The following is a 24,824-nucleotide window of genomic DNA, read 5'->3' as shown; positions in this document are numbered from 1 at the left end:
GGTTCTTTTCTGTGCGGCAATTTCGGTCTTATTATTGTTTGAGCCACAGTCTTTCTTCAATCATTGTGATTTTACATGGGTATTATGACCTACGATGTGTGCATCATACATGATAACATCAGCAGTAGTTGTGACAAAGTAAAGAATCTACTCCAATTAAAAGAATGTAGCATACATCCTATTCTACTGCTTATAATTTCTGTCTTATATAAATTCCACGTAATTGTAGTTATTATCGTTTAGTTATTTATTATCATGAAAAGAGAAATCACCAATGCTACAGCACAAAAAAAAAAAAAAAAAAAAAAAAAAAAAAAAAAAAAAGACAGAAGGAGAAAAGGAAGACTGTTTTCCTAAATTAGTGATTAATATAGACCAGCACTTGAATGAGGCCTTAACCCTACTCATCCATACAATCACATAGGTCAAACAGCATAGCCACACACAATCAACCATAAAGAATAATCCATGGACAGGCAGTCATGTCGTCAATAAGTATAAGTCGTCATTTACCGAACAATAGAAAAAATAATATAGACAAATAATTCAGAGGCAACACCCAACATAAGGGCTCATCAGGAGAATACACTGGCCTATATAGGGTTTCGCCACTCTAAATTCTCTACCCAGCACAGTGTTGTGGCTACCATAGAATATCCATGGCATCCCCGCGTCAGGTATCACCCCCAAAATACATGCCTATGAAAAAAAACAGCAAATGTAAAACAACCAAGTAAAACCAAAACAAGCTTATCTTGTTAATATATCCCTCCCTTTAGCAACAATAGGTAAACTAAATATTATAAATTTTACCAAATCACAAATATTAACACATTGCAAAAAACCTGAATGAACTACACATTTTTCTGGGGAATTTTAAACATTATTTAACCAATTTTTCTTTTAGGGCACCTTTATTTTGTTATGAAATTCTTCTGCTAAATATGAGTAAAATATTATTAAGGCTAGCTGAGTTCATTTTTTATGTCTACAGATCAGGATTAAAATACAATTCTGAGAGACATTACAATTAAAACAAAGATATTATTCGGTCTGGGAGGGGGCTACCCCCCTCCTCAATTGTGAATTGCATTCCTGAAAAGAATTATGATTGCAAATAACATAATTATTGGGAGACTGAACTGTTTTATCCAATTGCCTTAAAGAGCTGGTGATCCATTTTTATAACTTGAAAGCAGATAGTGCCTTTAGATTGATTTTGTCACTTAACTGTGCATAGATTGTGTATTCAATAGGAGCTTTTGATACAAAATCATTCTTTGGTAGCATTTCAAGAAATCTTCATACCCATTTCCCCTTACCCTACCGAAAGATTCAAAGTTCCCCAGCTTCACCTATACCGCATCCATTCACCAACACTACCTGAAAGTTTCGACTGAATACCTCACGCCGTATCCATGATACAGTAAATATGTTACTTCGATCATATGGATGCACGTGGCGTCTTTTGATTTTTCTCTGCCCGCTTTCCCATATCAGTATTTAAGGTCTACTTGTCCCCTCCCTTTTCTTGTTGCTCCCGCTTTCAACTAGACAACCCCCGAGATATTACAATTACATCATGTTCCTAACCTAGCTACATATAGCGTTTCTTAATTTACATCGCTACTTAACTGTGCGTAGATTATGAGCCCCTTGAAACTTATAGTGCAAAAAAATTTTGAATAGCGAGATGCAAAATTGTTTCCCCCCTCTTCATAAAAGAAGATTTGAATACCCCTTGTCAAGCCCTACCCCGTGTTTTTTTCCTGTCTCTAACGGTACCTGTGCGTTTTAACATTTTCTCCCGAAATCGTTGCCAATATGTTGCAGATATGCAATTTCGATGGAAACTGGATACAAATATCAGCTTATGACCCACCTCTCCAAATCCCAAAGACGAAGCTTTATATCCACCTCAGCTTTCGAATGACCTTCATTCCAAGTTCCTATGAACGTAATTCCATGAGAAGCTGCGGGTGAGAAAAGATTTCTCTATGGCCCTTTGTCAGCCTGTCTGGGCGGAAACCAATTTTATTTTGTTTATTTTTCCCTCTGCATTGGCGTACCCTCAGCCCATGGAATTAAGAATATTAGCTTAAAGCCAACCGGGAAAGTTTTTTTGGTCCTTTTTATGATCCATTTTTGTTGGGGGAGGGGTATCACGGTTTTTTATATGAAGTTTCACTTAGCCCAAGGACTTACGGCTTCAAGGACTTTTCAGGGGCAACATATTTTTCACCCCATTTCCTAATTTCCGTCCCCTGATCCTCCTTTCCTCATTAAAATATTTAATAATTTTGTCTCAAAGAATGATTCCTGAAAGTTTTGAGTCTATCTCACTCCCAATAAAAAACAAGCCCCCTTTAGCGACCTTTGCCCCAGAGACTGTTGAGTCATGTCATCTGCGAAGGCATATATCTCCGAAGATCTTTTGACTATTTTAAGCAAAATGACTATCTCAACATCCTGATAAGATGTTTTCGGGGACCAGGCGGGGGTGGGTAGCAAAACAAGGTATTGTGAGACCTGTTTAAAAGTGAGACTAGAACTTTCAATTTCCCATCAAACAAGCACCCTCCAGAGTTTCTACTATCACCCATTCTATTTAAAGTGAACAGATGGAAAAAGTTATTAATCTAAGGCACATGGCTCTCAATTTGGACAGTGCTATTGCACAACCTCTGATTTGAATGCTCAGTGGGACACGGAAAACTTTAAGTAAGAAAATCTACCTCTTCCCACTCTAAAAAAAGATCCACTAGCTCTCCTCCTCAATTGCTGATGTAGAATTACGAGTCAGTGTACATTCTATGAAACATCAAATGAATAAGATCAACAAGCTGAAGATCAAACAACAGGTTAGAATATTTGTTTACTAGACTGCGTGTAGCTTTGGGAACGATTGTGCCACCGCATCACATTATAGTCACTTTTACTGGAAAGTTGATTATGTAGCTTTTTCATAATCTTAAATCGATTGGTTATCTTATTATTTTAACACAATTGCATTTTGGATCTCTGGAGGCCCAAAACTGTTATTTTGCATCAGGAATGGTAGTCTATACCCCTTTGCTGTCGCCCGGTATATTGTGCTATTTGAAATTGGCACCATATAGACTGTGAGACTGCCTTGCCTCATCTAGACCACTATATTAATAGAATTTTGAACTGCTGGTTTTTTTTTGTACAGAACAGGAGCCTCACAATCAATCTGTTTTGGGCCAGTTTCCATACTGAAATTTACGTCCATATCATCCTCCTAAAAATATAGAAGCGATAGCTATTTGAACGTTAGAAAAATTTACTAGAAAACTAACATATACAATTAGGGGCTAAAACAATCTCAGAAGAATACAACTCACAGAAAAATACTATGGACTTTGTGTAAGGCGTACGTTGAAAGCAAAAGATTTTAAAGTACTATTATGAAGAAAAAAATCAGCTAAGTATCTTGGACTATAAACAGTGTTTATTTTCGAACCTAGGCACATATTCATTTGACTGGCTTCAAGAGCCTCATCACATTCAATTTCATGGAAAACATGCACAAGACCTGGATCTGCTGCTCTGAAAATTGTCAAATTACTTGCCACCGATTTTTCGAAAAGATCCACATCTTCTTTTCCCCATCCAACAATATTTTTATCAAACCCTCCTATATTGGCCAAGTCAGATTTGTAAATGCTTACAATACCATACCCAAATGTTCTCCAGTAGCCAGTAGTTGCAGTGATACAGAAATTATCATACTCACTAGTTTCACCATGCCCATACTTTGGATTATATTCACTAAAAACAACTGGAAAGTATATTTGATAGTTTTGAACTGTATGCAATCGAATGCGTAATAATGCATCAGCGGTGAAAAGCACATCAACATCATTCAGAAAAAGGAGTGAATCATTTGAGTGAAGAGCAGCACCATATTCTAAGGCTTTTCCACGAGAAAATGATTCATTATATTTCGGCTCAGTCACGGTTACATCAAAGTTTTTGTATTTATTTTTATAATTTTCCAGTATACCTTTTGCTATAAGCTTACTATTCGGGTTCTTTGGATCATTGTATAAAACGAGCACAAGCTTGACATTCTGATGATTTTTCAGCACAACATCTTCATAGTTACTCAAAAATCTTTGAAAAGCCTTTACCCTTCCTGAGATTGGCACGATTATATTAATTATTTTTTCTGGTGCTTTTCCAGTATTGAAACTTTGGAACTCCTGAAATGCTTTATATGTAAGCTCATCCGAAGCAACTTTGAGCATTTGAGTCAGACCTTTGGAGTCATGATCATAGTTGATTCTAAGGGTGTCGTATTCTTCTTCAAGGTCATGAATATAATCTAATGAAACTTTGAATAAATTTGTCAATTTTTTCTCTCTTTTCTTTGCTGAAAGTAGCTTTCGAGACGATTTCATTTCATCTCGTTTCATTCCTGGCACCCTTTTCGGTGAAAGCTCTTGCAAAGCTAGCGGAAGGAAATTTTGTTGATATATTTTATGATAACGGACTGGCACTGTCATTTTTCTTCCTCTATACTTCTTGTAGGTGAGAATTAGATCGATTATATATTGCACACCATATACAGGATTAATTGAATATGAAACATAGAAGATTTCTTTTAAATCAATAATACGACCTCTTTCGCGAGAATGAGTGTTCAGTTCTTCCATAACCTATAAGAAAAGTAGTTCATTATTTTTTATTTTTATATATTTAGCAATGTCAGTGTGCCCATTGAGATTTTTCTTCCTCTCCACCTATTTGCCAATGATTTTTTGTCCCTACATCATCACCTATGACATAAGGACGAGAACCGTCTCCAGGATTGGTCATACCCAGGGCAAAATTAATTACACTGCTCCCTTCGTGACTCAAAAATAAATGAAAAATTGGAAACCCCAGTCACAGCGCCTGGGGCAGCTTGCCCCGTTTCTCCCATTTGAACGGAAATAATTTCTTTGGCTACAGTGCTTTCTCATTTGCAGAATTTAAGAGGGGAAAACCGGGTATAGTTTGCATAGAACAGTGGAACAAAAAGCACAAAAAAAACTTTAAATAATAAGAATCCAAACATTTCTACTCCTTTGAACGGCCCTGATGTTATCCTATATACCCATGTATCGACGTTGTTGGTCATTCACACCACTCAATGACTAGCTTTTAACCGTATGTTGGCCAATTTAAGGAATCAATCATTGTCTTTGAAGGAATAACATTATCAGGAAGATGATTTCAGAAGGATATTCTACTAAAAAAAAGAAAAGACATTTGAGGCACTCTTTCCTAACCCCTTCTTCCTTCAAGTAATTAGAACGAATTGGGCTAACTAAATTTACTGCTTAGTTGCTAGTCTAGTCGTACGGAAAGCAGAACACAGAACTTGATTAATGCTAATATACTAAGTCACGGGGTTGTACATATATATATATATATATATATATATATATATATATATATATATATATATATATATATATATATATATATATATATATACATATATATATATATATTGTTTTTTAATCTAAACATACGGAGAGGGGTAATTTGTATCAAGCAGATTGAAAATTCACATGTATTTACGGAACTGGAAACATCCAGACTCTATACTGTGATTTATTTTGAATAAAGACGTATCTCATTACATCAATCAAAAATATTAAAATACTTTTAAGTAAAAATATTTGTCAAAATTCTTCTTTTTGCAATCATTACCGTTTTTTAATGAATGCGTATCTAAGTCATTTGAGAAAGTTCTCTTTCATTCTCTTTACACAATTTGTTTCTTTTCATAAAATTAAATGAGAAAAAAACAAATTTTTTTAACTGAAAGTAAGAAGCGACATTAAAATTTAAAACGAACAGAAATCACCCCGTATATGAAAGGGGCTGCTCCTTCTTCAACGCCTTGCTCTTTGCACTAAAGTTTGACTCTTTTTCTCAACTCTACTTTTTAAAATAGTAAAAACTTTAGCGTAAAGAGCAGGGCGTTGAAGAAGGAGCAGCCCCTTTCATATACGGGGTAATTTCTGTTCGTTTTAAGTTTTAATGTCGCTCCTTACTTTAAGTTAAAAAAACTTGTTTTTTAAAAATTAATTTCTGAACGTTTTTTAGTTAATCCATGTTTTGATTTCAGCTCTCCGCAGATGAATAATTAAAGCGAAATTTGCATATTTATTTATTTGGCTAAATGGCTTTCCCATAGTTTTGATCGAATGATTTTGCGAAAAAAGGAGGGGAAGGATGCCCAGTTGCTCTCCAATTTTTTGGGTATTTGAAAAGGCAACTAGAACTTTTAGTTCTTTCGAACGTTTTCATTAGTAAAAGATATACGTAACTTACGAATTAGCTTACGTAACAAACTTTTATGTTCGTATGTTTTTATTACGCATATGAGAAGGTTCGCCCACTCGTCAATACCTCGTCAATAACTCTTTGCATTAAAGCTTAAATTTTGTCCCCTGAATCACAAAGGCCGTAGAATAAATAGTTGAAATTACTAAAAATCCTTTAGCGTAAAGAGTGAGGTATTAGGAGGAGGTGAACCCCTTATACGCGTAATATTTTCTGTTCGTTTTAAGTTTTAATGCTACTCCATACTTTCAGTTGAAAAAAAACTTTTTCATATTTATTTTCTCATTGTTTTTTTTAAATAATGCTAGAAAATGCTGCACCCCCTTTAAGGAAATCATCTTCCGCCATGACAAATTCCTCAATGGAAAATTTCCCCCACATAGCCCCCTCTTTTCAACCCCACCTTCCAACCAAAAAATCCCCCTGAAAACGTCTCTACATTTCCCAATAGCCATTAATATATGCAAACACTGGTCAAAATTTGCTACTTGCAGCCCCTCTCACGGGGGATGTGGGGGAGTAAGTCGTCCCCAAAGACATAGTTATAAGGTTTTTCGAATATACTGAATAAAGTGGCTATCTCAGAATTTTGATCCGATTACTTTGGGAAAAAATGAGCGTGGGAGGGGGCCTAGGTGCCCTCCGATTTTTTTGGTCACTTAAAAAGGGCACTAGAACTTTTCATTTTCGTTCGAATGAGCCCTCTCGCAAAATTCTAGGACCACTGGGTCGATATGATCACCCCTGGGAAAAAGAAAGAAAAAAAAAACAAACAAATAAACACGCATCCGTGATTTGTCTTCTGGCAAAAAATACAAAATTCCACATTTTAGTAGATAAGATCTTGGAACTCGTACAACAGAGTTCTCTGATACGCTGAATCTGATGGCGTGATTTTCATTAAGATTCTATGACTTTTAGGGAGTGTTTCACCCTATTTTCTAAAATAGGGCAGATTTTCTCAGGTTTTTTAGAGTTTTGGTTACTATTGAGCCGGGTCACTCCTTACTACAGTTCGTTACCACGAACTGTTTGATACTTCATTGTTTAAAGAACATTTCCTTTGAACAACTTATTTAAAGTATAGTAATAAAAAAGAAATCTCCGAATGTGGTAGGAATTTTTTTTTATCATAAAATACAGATTATATTATTACCTTCTATCTAGATAACTTCGAAGACCACACTGCCTTTCTATGACGAAAGTAAAACAGTTCAAAATAGGGATGATACCTTTTATTCACTGTCAATAAAAAGGTATCATCCCTATTTTGAACTGTTTTACTTTTACCTTCTATCTCTGGCAAAACCAAATTTGTATGTAAAAAAGAAAAATACAGCTACTACAGGAATGAAATTTTGAAACTTCAAGGACTGCTATTGGTGCACCGAAGAAAAAAAGCTGTTTAAAATTTCTTGACTGAAATCTTTTGACTATAGCAGATCTTGCTACTTTAATATAGTACTTAAGCAAAACTCAGAATGGATTTAAGCCTCTGCAAATCTGCTCTCTTGTACCATATTATTTTTCGCTCCTCATTGGTCCAAGGGGGAGCCGACTTTTACCGCCAAAAAACACCCCTCAAAGAAAATACCCCCTTCTTCCAGAGGAAAATACCCCCAGAAAATAATTCCCCTGGCTGTTGGTCTCCAACCACTTTTGACTTGTGAAAAAAAACTAACTCTCAATTTCTGACGTAATGAGCATCCTTCAAAGTTTCTGCAACCATGTTTCAGTCCTTGGTTTAGTTACCCCTGTGAAGACCAACTCTTTATCATTCCATACTACTATCTTAAGTCATAGATCCTTGCGGAGGAGGACTAGATAATTAGTTTTTTGAATTATTTTCTAAATTTAATATATTGCTTGGTTTAGTGGGGGTTCTGGTCTCTCTTTTGCCTGGATCAAAATCTTGATTAGCACCCCCTCCTTGTCTCCCAAAAATTTCCAGGCCGAATTTTAGCAAAATTTTCAATTTATCAACAACATTTTCGTTTATGAGCAAAATTTTTATTTATTGACAAAATTGGAATACAAAATATCACAAAAACATTAAATTAATTAAATTTGGTCGTATTACTTTTATTTTCAAGGAATGGTGATGAGGATATTGGAAAAATAAAAATTTTCACATTGGATTTACTTGTACTTACTGCCAACTGCGCCCTCTACTCTAATTTAATAAAAGCAAAATTTCATAAATTACAAAATGATTATAACCGTCAAGTTATTTATAGGAAATTTCGCACCCCTAAAATTTCTGTACCAAGGGAAAGTGCCCTTTTCCCCCTAAAACCGCCTCTGGCTGGGTTTGACATGGTTGTTCATATACCTACCACCTGCTCTCTTAATTATCAAAATTTACCTACTACATCATTTGGGTGTGAAATAAGGATGTACTTTATCCCCAAAGCTTTTCTCCTTGTTTGTTAATGATTTAGACAGTTTTATGAAAAATAATGGAGCCCCATTTGTATCTTTGGATTGGTTCAGGCTATCATGTATGTTATTTGCGGATGATATAGTAGTAGTGGGGGGTAGTAGGGAGAATCTTCAGAAGCAATTATATTTAATAAAAGATTACTTAAAAAAGAACGATTTGGAGTTAAATGCTAAGAAGTCAATAGTACTAGTATTTAGGATTTCAAGATTCAAGATTTTATTTAAACTTCTGTACAACACACACAATATATAAAAAAAGGGGTCAAGCCGGAGACACAAGGTCGATTGACAAAGACCCGGTATAGCAATATAGCACACCTATTTGACAGAAAAAAGAAACAAAAACAAATGCATAAAATAAATATAAATAAATCCACGACTCACCACTAGACGGGAACCCACCCACAAAACAACTGACACTCGGCAAATATCAATCCGAAAAACAAAACAAAACAGTGTGCAAGCGAGGGTGACCGATGACCGGCAAATTATTTGAAAAAAAAAAAACAAAAAACTATTCACTTTAAGATTTTTTTTTTATTACTGATTCTTGAATTTATTTATAAGGATAGAATGAAGTTGCTTTTTAATATGTGGGAGAGATTTACTGTAGTCAATATATGGTACATAAAAATGCCATGAACCCATGATCGAGAAATATGGCGAAACCGTGATCTCTCAGTGGTTAATTTCAGGTGCTGCATTTTCCGTTTATTACGGGTTTCATAAACATGGTCAGGTTGCTCAGAGAAAAAATTTTTCGTAGCAAAGGAGCAAAGGAGAGGCTGATTCTGAGGCTGTTTTTAATTTTGGAAGATTGAGGGTGGAGTTTAAAGAGGAGTTTGTTTATCTGGGTGTTAAGTTTAGTGCACTAAAGGGGATGTCTAGGCATGTGGAAGATTGTAATTTAAGGGGTAAAAAGGTAACAAATATGTTGTTGAGAAATAATTTAGGTCAGCTAGCTGAGATTAGGATTCAGAAAAGGGTGTTCCAGACAAAATTAGTTACTAGTCTACATTGGGGGTCGGAGGTTTGGGGTTTCGCTAAAGCAGCTAAGTTAGAAGTAGTTCAACTAAGATATTTTAAGAGAATGTTAGGCTTGAAGGATTCATTAAGTTCAGTGGTATTGAAAGGAGATTTGGGGCTTTTCACTTTAAGGAGTGGTAGATTGGTTAAAATTGTAAAATATTGGGAGAAAATAATTAGACTACTTAATAACTTTGAAGGACGGTGAACGGGATTCATGGCCAAATCAGGTCAAGAAAATACTGGACATTTCAGGCCTTTCAGAGATGTGGAATGAAGGTAAAGGACCAGTGGATGGAAGCATTTCAGTATGGAAGGAAGTTCAGCGAATCCTAAACGACCAAGAAATCCAAGAGTGGCAAACTCAAAAGGACCAATCGGTGTCTTTGAGGTTTTACTCCCAAGCTAAAGAGTGTTGGGGAGAGGAAGTTTATTTTAAATTTGGGTTGAGTAGGGAGGACTTGAAGAATTTGTTGTTGCTAAAAGGAGATAGTTTAGATTTAGGTATCAGAAGGAAATATTTGGAAAAGTTTGGGCAGAAGGCAGGCCCTTATTTTTGCCCTATGTGTGGTGGGGGAATGAACATTTAGTTCATTTTGTATCCGAGTGTGAAGAGCTGTCTGAGTTGCGGAAGGAATGTTTTGGACGAGTGTTGGGGAGTGAATGCTGGTTAAAGGAGCGAATGGCTGAGAGGAATGGATATGCTATTAAACAGTTGTGTAAGTTTCTTCGTTTAGGGATTAAGCATAGGGAATCATGTTTGAGGAGTTAGCTTGGTAAGAGTTTATTTACGGGTGTTTCTGAATTCATAAAGTGTTTGAAAGTTTGTTTCCTTGTTTAAGTTGTTTGTAGTTAGGTGTTTGTTTAAAGTTGTATGCGTTTGCTATGGCCTGCAGGCTTTTTTGCAAATAAATCTTATCTTATCATAGCTTAAGTTGCTCTTTATCGATGCAATATACACCAACGTGTCCATTAAAATAAACAGAAACATGCACGTCCTTATGCGGGGAGTTAAGGTTAAAAGAGACAATGATTTAGAGCTAAATTACCTCTCGTACAAGATCGTCAATGGCTTCGTTTAAGGCAACATTTAGTTTTCGCCTTGGATTAAGCTGTGTCACAGTGTACCAAGACCTGGAGATGAAATCCCAAGGAATCATTTCTGAATTAGAAGAGGGCTTCTGCATAAAAGAAAGAGAGATTCTTGTTGCTTCTAAAAAGAAAGAATTATGAATTTTATTTCAGATGGAAATGGAAAAAAAACTCTACAAAGTTGAAAAGCAAACACTCATTTTTTGCAACATTTACAGCACGTTTTACAAAAACAAAATTTTGATCATTTATGAAAAAACACCGTCATCTACGTGTACGTTTCTTAGTGCGAGAACTGGTCAATTTTTGCAACAATAGTCGAGGGGCACTTCTAAGTGCAATTTGTCAAGCCACGTAGAATGGCTTATATGGGGCATTTTCCAAGTACAATTTCGGATGGGAATTCTGGCAAATTCCCCCAGTGCAAATTTTTTCCTGAAACGTCCAACCTTCAAAATTTCCTTCTCTATGGAAATTCCTTACTGTAGAATACCCCACCGCAGAAAAGAAAATTTTGATCATTCATGAACGAAAACACAGTCGTCTACATGTAAATTTCTTATTGAGAGAATTGGTCAGTTTCTTTCAGTTGTTGCCCTGAACTTCCAGTTCTACCAGTGCCTCAAAAGAAAATTGACACAGTAGCTATCTTACCCAAGAATGGTTCCTAACAATTTAGGAAGGAGGAGAAGAAATACCAAGGATATATTCAAGATCGTTGATAGTAAGATAGTAAGTCTTCCGGTGAATTTAACTGAAGTCGTAATTTGTCGACCACAATTTATTCGGCCACAAGGTACCGCTCCAACAAAAAGGAATAAAATAAAAAAAGTAAAGACTAGGTCGTTGAAAAGGTGGATTTACAGAGGTTTGGCGAAGAGTTGAGTACTATTGATTTTAGTGAGATTATGGATATGAAAGATGACGCTTCTGGTGCATTTGATCGTATGATGGGGCTCGTACAGAAGACTTGCCCAGTGAAATTCCATCGAAATTCCAGTGAAGATCCACCTAAGCGTGGATCTTATGTCTCAGATGCTTCATTCTCAATTTGAATCTGATCCAGGGACATAGGGGGCTGGAGGGGGGGGGACAGAAATCTTGGAAACCGGAAATCTTGGAAAACTCTTAGAGTGGAGAAATCGGGATGAAACTTGATGGGAAGAATAATCACAAGTCATAGATACGTGATTGAGGTAATTGGAATAGATCCTTTTTCTTCGGGGAAGCTGGGGGGGTGTTAATTTGGAAAAATTAGAAAAATTGAGGTATTTTTAACTTAAGAACGGCTGATCGGATCTTAATAAAATTTGATATTTAGAAGGAATTCATGTCTCAGAGCTCTTATTTCGAATCCCAACCAGATCTGTTGACATTGGGGGGAGTTGGAGGGGGAAACCGGAAATCTTGGAAAACGCTTAGAGTGGAGTAATCGGAATGAAACGGGTAGAATAAGCAAATGTCGTAGATACGTTATTGACGTAACCGTACAGGATCCGCTCTCTTTTTTACCATTTTTAAAACTCCAGACACGGCCGTATTCCAGAAGAGTGCAGTCACTTCAGACTGTGACTACAATTCGTTTTACAGTACCATTGGTATAATCATAGACACGACAACGTATTCCAGACAAGAGAGTGCGACTATTTAGGACTGTGGCTAAAATTAATTTTACGGTACCTTAGATAAATTTTCGATACGACCATATTCTGGAAAAGAGTACAGTTACTTTGAACTGCGCCTAAAATTAGCTTTGCGGTACCAATGGTAAGATTTTCGTTACGACCATGTTCTGTACAAGAGTACGTCTTCGGACTAAGACTTAGGACAACGGCTAAAATTGGTTCTACAGTACCATTGGTAAAACTCCAGACACGAGTTTAGTCACTTCAGACTGTGACTACAATTCGTTTTACAGTACCATTGGTATAATCATAGACACGACAACGTATTCCAGACAAGAGTGCAGCTATTTCGGATTGCGGCTAATACTATTTTCACGGAACCACTGGTAAAATTTTTGATAGGACCATATTCTGGACAAGAGTGCAGTCACTTTGAACTTCGCCTAAAATTGGCTTTGCTGTACCACTGCTAAAATTTTCGATACGACCATATTCTGCACAAGAGTACGGCTACTTCGGACTGCGGCTAAACTTTATTCTACAGTACTATTGATAAAATCCAGACACAGCCATATTCCAGAAGATTGCAGTCACTTCAGATTACAACACTTTTGACAACAACACGATATGTGACAAGTATTGTCAGCAGAAAGATATATAAATTTTTTTTAAAGTAATAGAAGAGTAAATTTTACTATTTTGGCGGATATTACAGGCTCTAATACTTGGGTAAAAGTAAATCTTTCCCTATTTCCATTTTTTAGCTTGCAATATGAGTCAGATTAAAAATTAAAAAGTGTATAACCCAAAAAGTAACTATTTGTCGCAATATTCTTTTACTTGTGCTTATCAAGGGTATGTTTTAAACTAGAGATTATTTAAAATTGGTTCATTTATCAATTTATTTCCACCATGTGACGGAAGAAAAGAAAATCAAGAACTACCGCAGCGATGAGAATCAGAGCAGCGTGAACAAATTTGAAGTGAATTGAAACATCTGTTCTGAACAAAATTAAGCTTAAAGTATATTTTCCCCATAGAACAAGTGATTTTGCGACCAGACTGCAGAAATAACCTAGATCAAAAGGATAAGAAACTTATGTCATTACATTATTCCCAGATCTATCCATTCTCCGAGCAAAAATCATGATAACACTTTGGCTTTATCTTAGAGAATGATCTAAACTTGTTCAAAAATTGGGATAATTGTCCCTTTTAAACGATTTTCAGTCAGTATTCAGTGTGTTTAGAATTTAAAAAAGCATGTACGCCAAATTTCAAAATTTAATCCGGTAGATGGAAAAATTGAATCTGCATTTTTTATCTTTCATGTACAAATTAAAACCGTGAGAGAACAGAAAAAAAACATATCAAAACTTGGCGTGGGAACGTATATCTTACGATATGACATATTCCAGGGATTGTGTTCTAAAATTTTAACTGTTAATTTCTCTTTGGAAATGTCAGATAATGAGATAAATAAGTAAAGTTACACAATTTTCTGCCTTTTATTCGCTATAGTTGCTATCATACTCAGAGGGCAATTCAACTGTTATTATAAGCTGGGCAGTAATGGCCAACGAAAAAAATAATAAAAAAAATGGGGAGTCAAATGGTACTCCATGCTCTTGCCCCACAAAAGCCCTTGGAGCAAAGGCACTAAGCAATTCAAGTTGCCTAGTATTCACTTATAGATTTTGTTATTTGGAATGAGGGGTATCTTTGACCCTTGATCTCTGAAAAGGCTAAGATTATTAAGGTGCAACTTTCAGGGAATATTGAGGAGGATGTTGAACTAAATAAGAGCACATTGTGCGCATGTAAATTGACAAAAGGGCCCATTGGCAATACCTCAGCAACAACTTTTATATTTATTGAATCTCTTTTATATTTCAGTTGTTTTTTCTTCTGTTAGTTATGCACAGAACTAAAGACCGAAACACAATTGATTTTTTTATTTTTTAAGGGTTAAGATTATTTTCAATCAAATTGAAATAATATCTTTCCATACTTTTTAAATGCCATACTTTTTCTTGTTGTGCAATAGTAGAGATATAGTTGCCGAAAAAATATAGGTAGCAGAGCTTAACACTCAAAAAGACTAGAGATTTATTTTGATCCATAAAAATGGTCTGACCGACTGTGTGAGCTGAGCATTAGACAAAATACCGAATCTTTGATGCATATAAACAATTTGACATGGCCGATCTAGGTACTACTTCTTGTTTAAGCAGCCAATTATGGTCCATGAGGCTATAAAACTAACTTTGCAAATTTAAATACAGAAATAACACATCTTTATTCAATCATGGAACCGTCAAATATTAAATTTTTGTTAAATTTTTGTATGTATCTTAAAAAAGGTTTCCAGTAGAATAAAAAAAGGAAAGAAAAGGAAAATCAATCCTAGAGGTAGACAAGTAATAGTATCTGTAGTGTCTCTAACATAAGTAAAGGCAATTCTTTCTTCAGTTATGTTTTAAGGAGGATATTACTTATGAAACCTATATAATGTAAAACTTTATGGAAGCTAAATAAAATGGGGAGTCATATCAAATTCAAACAGACTCCCTGAGCTTGTTTGTAATTTCTACATATTCGATAGTTACGAGAAAAGGAAGCTAATTAGATTTTAAATTGTATTTTCAAATGTAAATCGTTCTTTAAGTGCTGACAATGAAGTGATGGATAATGACAAATCGGATTAAGCTATGAACTTACATCATACATTTTTTTATTATGCAATGAATGACTTGTGGTCAACATTTTCTGTAGTATTCGTTTTAGACCGAATCTTTGATGGTCATTGTATTATAAAAATTTATTTTTATATAACAAAAATTGTATAAAATGTATGATTTAAATATACCATATTTAAAAGATAATCACAAAAATTATAATATATATTAAATTTGATATATATACATGTATAAAATTTAATATATAACAAATTTAATATATTAAATTTTTATATAATAATTTAAATTATTGAATTTATATAATAATTTAATAATTATGAAATTTATCAAATTTATAAAATTATAAAAATTTATTAACAATTATTAAATTATTAATTTTATTAAATTTAATAATATTTATTATGCAATGAATGACTTCCGGTCAACAAATTTAAGTTTTAATTAGTCATATGTCTGGTTCAGGTTTTAATGGGTTTGGGTCTAAAATGTATCGATGATGAACAGCTGTTGCTACGTAAATTCTAGTACATGATGACCGTTCATAATTCAAAAAAGAATTCTGTACTAATCATTTTTTTCCAATATCTAATTATTCTTAAAATTAGTAGGTTATAATATTTTAAGCTGTCCATAATTATGTTACAAAATTCTTTTTTGGCCAGGAATTTTGAGATACGTAAGATACAGCAGGTGTAAGAAATGTGAGCAAAATTTTTCTTGGTTTTAGCTCAAATAAATATAAAACCATCTAGAGCGTTGAAATAAAAAAAGAATGAATATGTAACCTTTCTGTCTCAACTCTCTGTCATTCTGAGGTGTAAATGTCATATTCTTTAGTTCTATTGCACCTTTCAATCTTCTTCGCTGAACGATGCGTTCGTATGCTAAATCATTTATCCTTAAAGCCTGAAATGCAAAACGGTATAAAAATCTATTCCTCGCTTAAAAAAAAAAAACCGCTTCCACTTATCACGGACAAAGCTAGAGGGAGAACTTATGAAACATAAGCCTTCCCCCCTAAAAACATGAGATTTGATTCTAAAAGTCATTTCAAAACAAAAAAAATGATGTTTTTCAATTTGAAAAACTCTCTAGTAGACTCTCTAAAATGAGACTCCTCCCTCGAAAAAAGCATCCAAATAATATCCCCAATAAAAGCATTGGCTAGCCAGTAGTAGTCATTTTTTGGATTTAAAGTTATACATAGGAGTAAACTATTAGAGCTGCTAATCACTCAAGACGCAGGTGTTATTAATTTCTTCAAGACGGATGTGTCTTTTACGTCATGAGAGTTGAGGGTAAAATAATATTGCGTGACTTTACCAAAGTATTTCCTCGAATGTTTAATAATAGGGATTACTGTTACGTACTAGGGTTTGTTCGAGTCCACTAGTCAAGCAGAAAAGTTTTTTTTTAAGACGTTTCAAGACATTTCAAGACGTTTTTTATGACATTTCCCTTCGAGACGTTTCAAGACGCTTTTTAAGATGTTTTTCTTCGAGACTTTTCTCAAGATGTTTCAAGACATTTAAAGACGTTTTTCAGGACAATTTTCTACAATATGTTTTTAAAACGTTTCAAGACACCCGAAAAGTTTTTTAAGACGTTTTTTTCAAGACGTTTCAAGACGTATTCTAAAATGTTTTTTTCAAGGTGTTTTTGTTTATGATTTCCTTAGTTCTTATATGATAGAGGAATGTTTACTTATGTTAAGGATGATGCATTCAGAGGGGACATGCTACACATGGGCCCCATGTGGAAATTCTCGCTTTTAGCTGAGGAGGGCACACACGTGGTTGCTACCTAATGATGGTGCGCAATTGGTTGTCACGAAACGACAACATATACGTGGGTTGTTACTTAATGACGGTGAAAACGTGAGATTTGACGCAATTTTACCTGTGGGTATTATATAAAGACAGGGATACACGTGGTTGTTGCGTAATGACAACGGGCAGGTGGGATTTTACGTAATGACAGCACGCATGTGAGTGTTACGTAAAAGTGGTGTATATGCCAGATGTCACTTAATAGCAGCGCACACGTGGGATGACGTAATCTGACAAGTGGGATGTCACGTAATGATAGTATATGAATCGGTGTTACATAATACTTTAAGAGAATTTTTCTTCGGGATTTCTTGCTCTTTCAAGGAGTTTTTCTCAGGTAACCTTTATATTTTAGAATTCGAAAGGATTGTTTCCATCCAATGAAATGGTGTCCTGGACAGCTGGACCATGAATGTCTTTCTAATATTATGTTTCAGGAAATAGATTCTACGAAAAAACAATACCACAAGCAATAAGAATTCCCTTTTCTGTTCTCTGGCTCGACTAAATGATTTTAAACCCTTCCTGCATGAGAACACATCAGCATTCCTATGCTATTGATTTTTGGTTCATTGGATAAACATGCCCATTACAGGGTTATTAGTGTTCTAACATGACCTGGACAGATTAGGGTAGCCATTAAATCAATGAGATGCCATAAACCTTCGGCTTTAGATTTGCCATTACGTAAATGATTATTTATAAAGTTTTATCCTAAAACAAGTAATCGAAAAGAAACAAACCTTTGTCGTACATACAACTTTATTAATAAAAGAATTGCTAAGCATTATTAAAATCAGAAAAAGCACTTAAAAATCAACAACGGAAAAAAAACATTACGTAGAAAAAAGCAAAAATGAACCAGAAAATTAAAGAATGGTTGGGGTCTTAGCATGCAATTCTAGAGGGGGAGGGATACAAAAAGTAACTTTAAGCCATATTATGAGCTATATCTGAGAGTTCCACGACTTTTTTACCCAATACTATGCATATTTACGCCACCATGACAACATGTGGCTAGCCCCAATTCCAGAATAGGGGGTATTAGAGGTAAAGTTTTATTTACGCTTTAGTTTATGTATTAAAAAGCTACTATAAGCCAAAATAAAGTATTTTGGATTCCTTTTTACAAGAATTGCTGTTTTGCACCATAAAGGGGTGGAAAACGTCACATTGCTCTGACACAAGCCTATAGTTTTTTGATATTTCTAAATCAATTGACTATATCAGTATTTTCACCCTCAAGGTTCTGACCCTCAAGGTTCAATATGCGTACAGTTTTTTGATTATTCTAAACGAAGTGTGACGGAACAAAGTTAGCCTAATCTACACGTGGTAGGTTAGGTTAATTTAGGTTAGATGTCCTGACTTAACCTAACCTATCATATGAAGATTAGGTGTAGGTTCTGTCACGCTTAGTACAGTTTCCTAAACCTAACCCAGCCTATTACCAGTTCCATGAACAAAATCAATTTCACGAGGAGGAAAATCAATTCACAAGTTTCAAGAAGAGAAAAATCAATATGTAACAAGTTTCCACGTAAAAACAAATCAGCACGCAACAAGTTCCAGAAATAAAAACATCATGCACCAAGTTTAATGATCAAAAATCAGTTTCACGTGGAGAAAATTAATGTACAAGTTTCAGGAAAAATCATAATGCAAAAAGTTTCACAAACACAAATCAGTACGCAGCAAGGTCCATGAAAAAAAAATCAGCACGTAACTTACTCATTTTAATTAAATTTAATTTTAATAATATGTTTATGAACAAAATCAGTTTTATGAGATGAAATAAAATCTATGTATAACGCTCACGAAAGAAAAAATCGTTACGCAACGACTTTCACGAACAAAAAATCTGCATGAAGCAAGTTCAATGAACAAAATATCAGCATGTAACAAGTTCCATGGACAAAATCAGTGTCTTGAAAAGAAAGATTTATGTTCAAGTTTCACAAAAAAAATGAACATGCAACAAGTTTCACGGGCAAAAATCAGCACACAACAAGTTCCACGAACAAAAAACCAGTACGCAACAGGTTCCATGAATAAAATTAGTTTTACGAGGGTAAAAATCAATATACAAGTTTAACGAAGAGAAAAATCAACAGGCAACAAAACTTTAATAACAAAAATCAGCAAACAACAAGTTTCACGAACAACCATTAGCATGCAATAAGCTCGAAGAACAAAAGCACTTCCACAAGGAGAAAAAAGCAATGTAAAAGTTTCACGTAGAGCCAAATCAACATGCAACAAGTTTTACCAAAGAAAATCAATACACGACTAGCTCCGTGGACAAAAATCAGCATGCAACAAGTTCCATGAACAAAATCAGTTTCACGAGGAGAAAAACCCAAAAGTTCCACAAAAAAAATCAATATGCGAGAAGTTCCATGAACAAAATCGGGTTCACGATAAGAGAAAACGAATGTACAAGTTTCACGAAGAGAAAAATCAACAAGTGACAAGCTTCATGAATCATGCATGCAGCAGCATGCAGCAAGTTCCATGAACAAAAAATCAACTCCCAAAAATATTCGGGAATGAAATCAGTTTTACAAAGAAAAAAATCAATGTGCAAGTTTCACAAAGCGAAAAATCAACAGGTTCACGTAACAAGGTTCACGAACAAAAACCAATACGCAGCAAGTTCCACAAAAAAATCAGCACGCAATGGGTTCCGTTAAAAAATTAGTTTCATGATGAGAGAAAACGAATGTACAAGTTTCACGAAGAGAAAAATCAACAAGTGACAAGCTTCATGAATCATGCATGCAGCAGCATGCAGCAAGTTCCATGAACAAAAAATCAACTCGCAAAAATATTCGGGAATGGAATCAGTTTTACGAAGAAAAAAATCAATGTGCAAGTTTCACAAAGCGAAAAATCAACATGTTCAGTTAACAAGGTTCACGAACAAAAACCAATACGCAGCAAGTTCCACAAAAAAATCAGCACGCAATGGGTTCCGTTAAAAAATTAGTTTCACGAGGAGAACAATCAATGTACAAGTTTCAGGAAGAGAAAAATCAACATCACAAGTTTCACAAACAAAAATAGGATGTAGCAGGTTCCACAAACTAGAAAAATTCAGCACGCATTCAGACAAATCAGGTTCAAAATCAGTTTTACAAGGAGAAAAAATCAATGTACTATTTTCACGAAGTGAAAAATCAACGTGAAACAAGTTTCAGGAACACAAAAAAATCAGTGCGCAATAAGTACCACGAGAAGAAATCAGCACGAAGGAAGTTTCATGAACAAAATCAGTTTTGTGAAGAGAAAATCAACGTATAAGTTTCAAGAAGAGAAAAAATAAACATGCAACAAGTTTCTTGGACAAAATTCAGGACGCGGCAAATTCCACGAACAAGAAAAAATCAGCAAGCAAAGAGTTCTGTTAACAAAATCGGTTTCACGAGGAAAAACTTAATGTACGAGTTTCACGAAGTGAAAAATGGACGTGCAACAAGTTTCACACAAAAATCAGGACGCAACAAGTTTCATAAACAAAAAATCAGTACACAACAAGTTCCAAGAACAAAATCAGTTTCACGAGGAGAAAAATCAACGCTCAAGTTTCACGAAGACGAAAGATCAACGTGCAAAAAGTTTCACAAGTAAAAATTCGCACGCGGCAAGCTGCCTAAACAGAATCAGCGCACAATAAGTTCCTTGAACAAAATAAGTCTCATGAGGAGAAAAAATCAATATACAATTTTTAAGAAGATAAAAATCAACATGCAAGAAGTTTCACGAACAAAGATCAGCACAAAACAATTTCCACGAGTAAAAATCAGTAAGAAACAAGTTCGATGAACAAAATCAGTTTCACATGGAGAAAAATCCATTTAGAAGTTTCACGAAGACAAAAATCAACATGCAACAAGTTTAACGAACCAAAAATCAGCACACGACAAGTTCTACGAAAAAAAAATCATCACGCAACAAGTTTCACAATCAAAATTAGTTTCTTGAGGAGAAAAATCAATGTGCAAGTTTCAAAAAGAGACAAATCAAGATTCAACAAGTTTCACGAACGAAAATCAGAACAGGACAAGCTCCATGAAAAAAATCAACACACAATAGGTTCCAGGAAAAAAAAAATCAGTTTCAAAAGAAGAAAAATCAATGTACAAGTTTGACAAAGAGAAAATTCAACGTGCAACAAGTTTCATGAATAATAATCAGCTCGCAACAAGTTCCATTAACAAAAATTCCTCATGCTACAAGTTCCATGACCAAAATCAGTTTGATGACGATAAAAATCAAAGTTTAACAAGTTTTATGAACTAAAATCAACATGCAAAAATTTTCACGATTAAAATTTAGCATGCAACAAGTTCCAAGAACAAAATCAGCACGCAAAATGTTCTAGGAACAAAAGTCAGTTTCACGAGGAGAAAAACCAATTTACAAGTTTCTCGAAGAGAAAAATCAACGTGCAACGAGTTTAACTAAAAAAAATCAGCACGCTGCAAGTTCCATGAACAGAATCAGCACACAAAAAGATCCGTGAACAAAATCAGTTTCACAAGAAAAAAATCAATAGGCAAGTTTCACGAAGAGAAAAATCAACATGCAACTTGTTTAACGAACAAAAATCAGCACGCAACAAGCTCATATAAAAAACAATGGTTTTGTCAGGTTATAAATTTATTTTTGAGGGGGAAAAGCTTGAAAAACCCTTAGGTGTTTGAAGTTGGGATCGGTGGGGGCGTAGCGGGAAGTAGAATTCATTAAACTGGGATGGAAGCCAGCAGAATCGAAGGTGAAACCGGTTTAGAAGAAGAGGAAGCGGAATTTGATATCACTTTGTTAAAAAAAATCTAGAAGTGTCTTAGGAATGATGAGGGCGGCCAGACGGGTAGTAATGGTATACGGTGGTGCATTCGTTTCTAAATGTGAAGGTTGTACTACAAAATCAACAGTTATCATACATATTTAGTCCAGTCGAAAGGACTGTCCCTCGGCAAAGCAGTGTTTTTAGACATTTTGTTTTGCAAAACAACGATTCTGGTCAAAATAATGCCCAAAAGCTAGTGTATGAAAATTATGAAATAGTCAATTGATTTAGAATTACCGAACAACTAAACGCGAATTGAGCCTCGAGTTACAGCGGCAGTAATGCCGTACGGTGGCACTTTCTTTCTAAAGGTGCAGGTAGTCCTACAAAATAAACAGTTAACATAGACATGAATTTTAGCCAAATAATCTGTCTCCCAGCAAAACAATGTTTTCGGCCGATTTGTGGTGTGAAACAACAATTCTAGCCAAAAGAAGGCCAAAAAGCTATTGTTTGAAAATTCTGAGAAAGCCAACTGATTTAGAATTATAAAAAAAACTATACTCATATTGAACCTCGAGTCTCGGAGGCAGTAATGTCGTAGGGCAGCGCATTCGTTTCTAAATGTGTAGGTAGTTCTACAAAATAAACTTTAGCATAGACATTTATTTTAGCCAAAACAGATTGTCCCACCGCAAAGCAGTCTGTTCAAGCATTTTGTGGTGCAAAACAATGATTGTAGCCAAAAGAAGACCAAAAAGCTATTGTTTGAAAATCTGAGATAGTCAATTGATTTAGAATTATAAAAAAACAATACGTATGTTGAGCTCTTTCCGCTAAAGCTTTTAATTGTTTTAAAAAGTAGAATTGTGGCAAAGAGTCAAACTTTAGCGTAAAGAGCGGAGGATTGCGGAGGGGACAACTCATTTCATATACGGATTAATTTCTGTTCGTTTTAAGTTTTAATGTCACTCCTTACTTTCAGCTAAAAAAATTATTTTTTATTTATTTAATTTCTGAACGTTTTTGAATTAATGCATGTTTGGTTTTGGCTCTCCGCACATAAATTATTAAAATGAAATTTGTATATTAATTCTTTTTTTTGGCTAAATGGCTTTCTCTTAGTTTTGATCAGACGATATTGAGAAATAAGGGGTGGAGAAGGAGGCCTAGTTGCCCTCCAATTTTTCGGTTACTTAAAAAGGCAACTAGAACTTTTAATTTTTAACGAACGTTTTCATTAGTAAAAAATATACGTAACTTAAGAATTAACTTACGTAACAAACTTTCATAACCTTATATTTTTATTATGTATACGAGGGGGTTTGTACCCTCGTTAATACCTCGCTCTTTACACTAAATCCTAAGTTTTGTCCCAATTCTTTAAGAATGACCCCTGAATCAGAAATGCCGTAGAATAAATAGTTGAAATTACTAAAAATACTTTAGCATAAAGAGCAAGGTATTTATCTCCTCCTAAATACCTCGCTCTTTATGATAAAGTATTTTTAGAACCCCTCATATGCGTAATAATCTCTGTTCGTTTTAAGTTTCAATGCTACTTCTTCCTTTCATTTGAAAAAACGTTTTCATGTTTATTTTTCATTGTTTTCTTATAGTAATGCTAGAGAATCCTGCGCCCTTATCATTGAATTTTTCTTCCCCCATGACAGATTCCTCCAAGGAAAGATCCTGCAACATAGCCCCCTCTCCTCAGCCCCACCCCCAAACAAAATAAAATCCCCCTGAAAACGTCTGCACACTTCCCAATAACCATTACTATTAAACATTGGTCAAAGTTTGTAACTTGCAGCCCCTCCCCAGAGATTGTGGGGGAGTAAGTCATCCCCAAAGACATAGTTAACATGGTTTTCGACTATGCTGAACAAAATGGCTATCTCAAAATTTTGATCCGTTGACTTTGGGGAAAAAATGAGCGTGGGAGGGAGCCTAGATGGCCTGCAATTTTTTTGGTCACTTAAAAAGGGCACTAGAACTTTTCATTTCCGTTAGAATGAGCCCTCTTGCAACATTCTAGGACCACTTGGTCGATACGATGACCCCTGGGGAAAAGAAAAAAAAACAAAAAAACAAATAAACACGCACCCGTGATTTGTCTTCTGGCAAAAAATACAAAATTCCACATTTTTGTAGATAGGACCTTGAAACTTCTACAGTAGGGTTCTCTGATATGCTGAATCTGATGGTGTCAGTTTCGCTAAGATCCTACGACTTTTAGGGGGTGTTTCCCCCTATTTTCCTAAATAAGGCAAATTTTCTCAGGCTCATAACTTTTGATGGGTAAGACTAAACTTGATGAAGCTTATATATTTAAAATCAGAATTAAAATTCGATTCTTTTGATGTAGCTATTGATATCAAAATTAAATTTTTTAGAGTTTTGGATACTATTGAGCCGGATCGCTCTTTACTACAGTTCGTTACCACGAACTGTTTGATGGAAACGTGAGATTGCCGTTTTTCTTAAGAAAGGTGATGCAAAAGTAGCTACAAGAAGATAATTTTTGCAATGTCTGTCTTGTTACTCTGAAACTAATAATATTTTGCCAAAACTTTTTGTACCAGCCAGAAACCTACCAAGAATGTGTTCTGGATACAGCCTATACTGTCTAAATGACAGAAAAAGGTAAATTAAAAGAATATGGCGTTAGCTAAATTTTCCTTTGACAGGCAAAAAGTTGACAGCTTAGTATCAAAAGAGATTTCTGTTCAGGCCAAAACAAACAAATTAAAACATTTCGAGTGATTTTTGAAGGGCCAAAAGACTACTCTCTGCAAAAGTACCTGACGCCTTACTATAGCTGAACCTTGTTTATTGGTATGCTCTGGATGTCTTTTATAGGAGGGCAATGGAATAGTTGATATCAAGACCTGTCTTTTGGAATGTTGCTAGGGGACATGGAACATGACATTTTCCTATGAAAATCAGTCGTCCA

The 24,824-nt window shown here is 34.9% G+C and overlaps 1 protein-coding gene across 1 annotated transcript in view; it reads right to left on the bottom strand.

The window, feature by feature from the left end:
• Positions 1-3,237: 3,237 nt before the first annotated feature.
• The window catches only part of LOC136027268 (chondroitin sulfate synthase 1-like), a 42,936-nt gene continuing 21,349 nt past the window's right edge, over positions 3,238-24,824 (bottom strand). The window contains exons 5-7 of the mRNA XM_065704347.1: positions 16,033-16,153; positions 10,881-11,044; positions 3,238-4,682 (exon numbers count right to left, since the gene is read on the bottom strand). Coding sequence (XP_065560419.1) covers positions 3,375-4,682; positions 10,881-11,044; positions 16,033-16,153 — 1,593 coding nt within the window. The 3' untranslated portion in view covers positions 3,238-3,374. The remainder of the gene's footprint in view (positions 4,683-10,880; positions 11,045-16,032; positions 16,154-24,824) is intronic.

Source organism: Artemia franciscana, chromosome 1 (assembly GCF_032884065.1).
Source record: "Artemia franciscana chromosome 1, ASM3288406v1, whole genome shotgun sequence".
Lineage (NCBI taxonomy): Eukaryota > Metazoa > Arthropoda > Branchiopoda > Anostraca > Artemiidae > Artemia > Artemia franciscana.
This window is presented reverse-complemented; position numbering and strand designations above follow the sequence as displayed.